The sequence below is a fragment of the Grus americana genome, chromosome 2 (genome assembly GCF_028858705.1).
Source record: "Grus americana isolate bGruAme1 chromosome 2, bGruAme1.mat, whole genome shotgun sequence".
Lineage (NCBI taxonomy): Eukaryota > Metazoa > Chordata > Aves > Gruiformes > Gruidae > Grus > Grus americana.
This window is the reverse complement of record NC_072853.1, coordinates 106550444-106556443: the sequence shown is the minus strand read 5'-3', so window position 1 is coordinate 106556443 and position 6000 is coordinate 106550444. Positions and strand designations below refer to the sequence as shown.

Below are 6000 nucleotides of genomic sequence, written 5' to 3'. Positions count from 1 at the left end.
TTCATGCCATTAAAACCAGAAATGAACTAGGAAAATCATATGTTTTAAACTAGACTTGAACCACTAACACAGACTCACGTGAAGTCACGTCTGTGAAAGAAATCTTTAAGAAACAAAACTAAAACCCTGTTTCAGCCCGCAACCTATTCTTCACCAAGAAGGTTTTGCTTATTAGCTGGTTTTGAATGCCAGAAGGTAACTTTCTTTCAGAACAGACTGCCCTGTAACATTGCGTTGTGAAATTTCACATCAATAATTTTATTAGAATCTGAATAGAGGTGATATCTGAACAGCAGAGAAAATGACTATACAAAGAATTTATAGAACATTCATTTACATACTGGAGACCTTTTAATGCTTCTTTACAGTTTCAAGAAAAAGGCAAAAATTTTCACTACTAGGTAAATCCAAGAAGGAAACATTAAAACAAGTTTTAATGATACTGTTGGATACATGGAAACCATTTAATTAAAAACATGGCTTTTAGCATTTTTGTAGTTTAACACTGTACGATTATAGTACTACATTTACTAAGCAGGTTAATAACAGTCTGGCTAAATACATGTGTCAACTTGCTGTCATTAGTTATGAAACTGCATATACATATCTACCAAAAACCTTGAAACAAAGTGCTCTATTAACTATTTAGTCCTGTATTTGCCATGAACATAAAGTTTCATGATTATCTTTCTACATACACTACACAATGGTACATACTGAACTATCTTGCTTTGTGCATTTAATTCATTAAAAAGCAAAAGCACATGGCAATATACCATCCAAAGGAATGCATAATAGAAAACCTCCCTTAGAAACAGGGCAACTTTTTTATTCCCACTTACCAAGTAGAGCTAAACTCCCAGGAAACACCACCAGGAGTGTCAGTGATCAATTCCTTATGGTCTTGAATTCAGCAGGCCTTGAGAAAGCACAAGGAATAAAAAATAAGGCCCTGAATGGAAATGATAATACATAGGGAAAAAAAAAAAAAGGCACATTTTGAGCCCAAAGGCCAACACTTGGTGTCTAACAAGACACACTAAAATTTAAGTATCATCTACAGAAATGAAAAAATAGAGTAAAAAATTCCTCATTTCAATGCTCACAATGCATCAGCTTTAAATCCAATTAAGACTTAAATCTAATTGAGATGTCAGCTGAAGAAATTCACTGGGCTCCAACTGGCTGACTAAATTAGGTAACTGGGTTCTTGGTGCATCAAAAGAATATTAAAAGGAAACTTGTTCTCATATGTTTCAAAAGGATCAAAGCTCCTAAAGTAAGAACTGCATTCTTTTTTGGATGGTACATAAACACCATTTAAGTAGTATACCTGTGTCAGAAGAACACAATTATTTGGTACTAATAAGAGGCACTTGCCTTTGTTGCTTCAACGGTAGCTACTACACTTTGGATTGCTTCACCCTTCTACACACATCCAATGCTCACTACTACTAATACACCACTTCCTGGTCCAAATACATTAAACCTCCAATCTCTCTTCTCTCTCCCTCTCTTCTCCACCCCCTTCCTTTTAAAAAGTATAAAGTTATTTATACAAAATTCATAGTTACACAAATAATTTGGTAACACTTTGGCTATGGTCACTGAATAACATTTCCATGGTCTTAATTCTTTAGGAAATAGGAAGAGAGCTGTTAATACAAAAGAGATCATAACTTATACAGGACAAATGTAGTTCAAATTGGTGGAACCTTCTTACTATATAGCCCAACCAGAGTTTCCCATTCCATTTAATCATTATTTAGTAAACATGGATAAAAGGATTAAATCCTCCAAGTGGGTACAGTTACTAGATAATCCAGTGCCTCAGGCACTGGCATGCCAAATTCAGTATGTCATTTTATTCCTCAGGTTATTAATATAATGTTGACAGCCACAGAGCAAAGAAATAGAGGCAATGAAACTTTTCAGTACTGTCACACTGAAGCTGCTTTATTAGCATCCGTTCTCATACGGGGGTCTAGTACTGCTCTTTTTTGAATGAATGGGAATTACATAGTAGACCTCTCCTCACAAAGGCTTCCACTGTAACTGACTGCATCAATTTTCTGTACAGCTAACTAGCACTGTGTTATGCATTTAAAATACCTACGTGTTTAGAAAGATACAGAGATATGTACAAGTGTGGTGGTTGTAGAAATCATGACATAAATGCTCTCAAGTAATGAGACAGAGTAACAAACCAAATTCCATTCCTTTTTGGACTTCCTGACTCAAGAAATTATTAAAAAAACATTAAAAACCAAAAATAGTTCCTACAGATAAAAAAAGCCAAAAAATCGCCAAAATTCCAATAAAAAGGAGGCCAAAATAATCTATAAATATAATTATGTATTAGGTAGGGGAACAAATGTTACTACCAGAACAGTTTTGCAGAGACAGGAAATGGGAAGTATCTTGTCACTGTAAGACGAAGGACAAAATATAAGACTCTATTGTCTATAGCAAGGCAAAAGCTATACACACTTTTACTTATGCAAAACAGCACTAAAGAGGCAAAGCTCAACAATGGCCTATTTTAATAATATCCATGTGACATATCAAGATCTGAGATCTACTATAAATAATCTTCACAGGTAAAAATATATAAATTATAAAATTTTCTTCTTTGCTTTTCCCTCATTTTTATCCTGTAATTATTAAAATACAGAATCTTCCCTGCTTAGTTCTGCGGATAAAAAAATAATACAAAAAAAACCCCGATTACAGAATAGATTTCCAGGCAACCTTTTTTTTTTGTTCTGCCACCTCTCCCCTATTTAAAACTTTTCAAACTAAAACAGTCCAGCCTTCTTAACACTACATACAAAGCAATCTCCCTGAATATTCCACATTGCTGCTCCTTTCTTATCAGAAATCAACTTGCACAAACCTTCTCTTCACATACATCTTCCCCTTTCTCCATTCAGTTCTCATCACTGATCACACAAAGATGAAGGGAAGAGCAAACAGTCTTTCTCAGACCATTAATCTCCTAAGAGCATGTTTGCAAGGCCTATAGCTACCATTGATGCAACTATGGCAAGTGTCTTTGCGGAAGTTATACAAAACATTTTCTGCACAAAAAGGTAGCACAGTCTAGTGAGTATTTCTGCTTCAATAAATGGTGAGAAACAGCATGTGAAAATATATTAGAAACCATTCAGGAGAAAAGCTTTTCATTCGTGCTTCATTCAGGTACGGGCTGCATTGGTTTGGGTGGTGCCCAGCTTCTTTCATTTTGTTCTTTGATATAAAACCAAAGAAATAATGCTTTGTTAAGTCAGAGGCATCTTCAAAAAAAAGGCTGAACTCTTGCAAACACAATGCAGATACATCATCCTCTGCTTTCCTTCTTGGGAATTACAAGGTTCAGACATTGCTGCTGAATAGGCCTTCTCCCTGTCACAGTGCTTTCCTTCAGTGAAGTCAGCGAAGAGCTCCGAGTCAAGGATGGAAAGGCATCAGATCTTCTTCTGGGATCCAATCATGACCTTTGATACAAAGTTCACAATGGCGCTGGCAGGTTGCTCTGGATCATGCTCTGCAAATAGGTGGCATATGTTGTCTGTGGCACTGCCTTGCTTCCTGGCAACGAATCCAAATACTCTGCAAGAGCAACAATCACAGTATATCAGAGAAAAGACAGATAGGCATTGCCTTGTTTCAGAAAGCAAAAAAGATACCACAGAAACCCAAAGTGCAAATCAGACTTCATCTACTCTGATGGACAAGGTCCCATGTGACTGCTAAACACAGCGGTCCAGATGCACCAGCCAACTCAGGAGCTCCTGAGCGGTTCAGGATGGCCAGAATCAGGGAAGGAGACTGTCCCCTTCCTTCTACTGTCTACATTGCATCCTGTATTGTTTGCTGTTAGAGACATGTTGCTGACCCTGGGGATATATTTAATCTGATTCAATACTGCTGTTCTCTTACTTGCCTTGGGGGGTGTGTGGTGTGGTGTGTCAGGAATTGCCTAAAGAGAGGTTCTGAGGGCCAACATCTCAGTGGGCAGAGTACTGGAAATAGGACTTAAGCCATCTATTTCTGTTCCTTTCCAGAAATCGGTGCCTGAGCTTTGTTACAGTTTTTTCTTTTGGTAAAAGGGGGACAATTATGTTTGCCTTCAAGAGAAAATACTTCACAGTCCCCTACTAATTATATATTTATGCCACACACTAGTATTACTGGGACTGTTTTCATCTATGTTCTGTGTGTGGGGTTTTTTTTTTTTTAAAGCTATCAGTCTAAGTGAGACAAGTAAGCTGGTGTTAGTGTTGCTGGAGAAGTAGAACACAAAACTGAGTAGCAAATGGCTCTATATTAATTTCTGAAACTTCAGTTAAATCACAGACCTGCAACATAAATAAACCATGCTAGCTCTGGCTCCAGACATCCCACCATCACATATTTAGACCCTGACTTGTAGAGGTGCAGATGAAGTAACTGAAGTCTAATTACAGTTCGCTGACAGACTTTTGTCTCTGAACAGCTGCTTTCCCTTCTACATCTCTGACAAAGATAGTTTAGAACACTAAGAAACTGATCACTGTAATGCTATTCCTAAAACATTCAGTTAAAAGAGACTCAGACATGTGTCCACTTACTTTGCAGAAAGGCCATCTTTCATCCATCTTGTCCATTATGGAAGCAGTTTAAAAAAAAAAAAAAGGAAATGGAGAAATAAAAATGAAACCTATGTTAGTTTTTTTTCTGTTGATCAACAATACAAACAACATATTAGAAATACTGCTTGTCTTCCTTACTTTCTGTCCTGTGGATCCAAAGCACAGAAAATAACAGTGTTGACTGGATAATGTCGCCGAAAAAAAAGCCTGGATAGGAATAAATAAAATAAGTTTTAGCAATATTCAAGATGCTTAAAATTTTAAACAAAAAACAGATCTGAAAAATAAATTACATTTAATATAAATTTAATAATGATGATATATTCTTTTTGCTGTCTCTGAGTGACTTTGAAAGCCACCTGAATTGCTCCAATCAAATAAATCCGTATTTAGAATGGTATTGTCAAGTTTTTGAACCAAAAGAAAACTGATCATCAAGCTAAGAAAATGAACTAGATCTATGACATATTTTTTCTAAAAACTGGCCATTTAGATACTACATCAGTGGGAAATGCAACTTCTTGGAACTTGTGAATAATTTGGTTATATTAAGTTTCAAAATATACACACTCCTAGGCATTATAATTTAAGGTTTTGTCCTTGCTATAAACACCTGCAGACCCCATGGAATTAAGAACTGTGGCACTTTTTTTTTTTTAAACCTATAATAAATTCCTGTTGTCCCTCCTTTGTTATTGCCAGTTTTCAAATCTAAAGATTTGTGGTAGCCTTACTACCATTCACTACAAAGTAAATATAGATTAACTTTTTATCATAGTATTTTACAGGTTATTCAAAGCACTATTTCAAATACTGTGTCTGCTTAGGCCAAATATGTTCAGTGAGACTGGTGAAAAATACCATGAAGATAAATTATTTCACGGGACAGGCTGAATATCAAATGTGGGCAAAGCCATTACTTTCCCTTTTTATAAGAAATAACAACAATGAAAAAAATGCCATGGCAAACTGAACTTCTAGAGGTAAAAGCTACCATGTGGAAGTAAAGTCCATAGTTTAAAAGATTGATTCTCCAGTACTGCAGACAGCTGACGCTGTCACCGTCATTCGACAATCCTGTTATCCTCTGAGACAGAGACTGCAGAACATAACTAGGAAAATCAAATCAACAGCAGCCAACACTTGTTGGGGACAAGGCTGGATATTCTCTTCCCATCCGTCTTTTGCTTACTTTCTTTGATTATCTGTCAGCGTGATTCCTTGCGCAGACACCTTGAAATGGACAACGGTTGAGATAGGAGAAGGATCTTGCATCAGTGTCAGGCTCAAGGCTTTCTGTACTGCCTGGTAACCCGTGAGGGACTCCATCTCCACTGAATTCAGGTACCAAACGTTACACGCTGTA

The 6000-nt window shown here is 36.6% G+C and overlaps 1 protein-coding gene across 10 annotated transcripts in view; it reads right to left on the bottom strand.

Annotated features, from left to right (window-relative positions):
* Positions 1-234: 234 nt before the first annotated feature.
* Positions 235-6000, bottom strand: part of TNS3 (tensin 3) — a 262648-nt gene continuing 256882 nt past the window's right edge. For all 10 annotated transcript variants that reach the window (XM_054817660.1, XM_054817661.1, XM_054817662.1 and 7 more), the window contains 4 exons: positions 5827-5995; positions 4773-4841; positions 4614-4640; positions 235-3612 (listed from right to left, as the gene is read on the bottom strand). In XM_054817660.1, coding sequence (XP_054673635.1) covers positions 3468-3612; positions 4614-4640; positions 4773-4841; positions 5827-5995 — 410 coding nt within the window. In that variant the 3' untranslated portion in view covers positions 235-3467. The remainder of the gene's footprint in view (positions 3613-4613; positions 4641-4772; positions 4842-5826; positions 5996-6000) is intronic.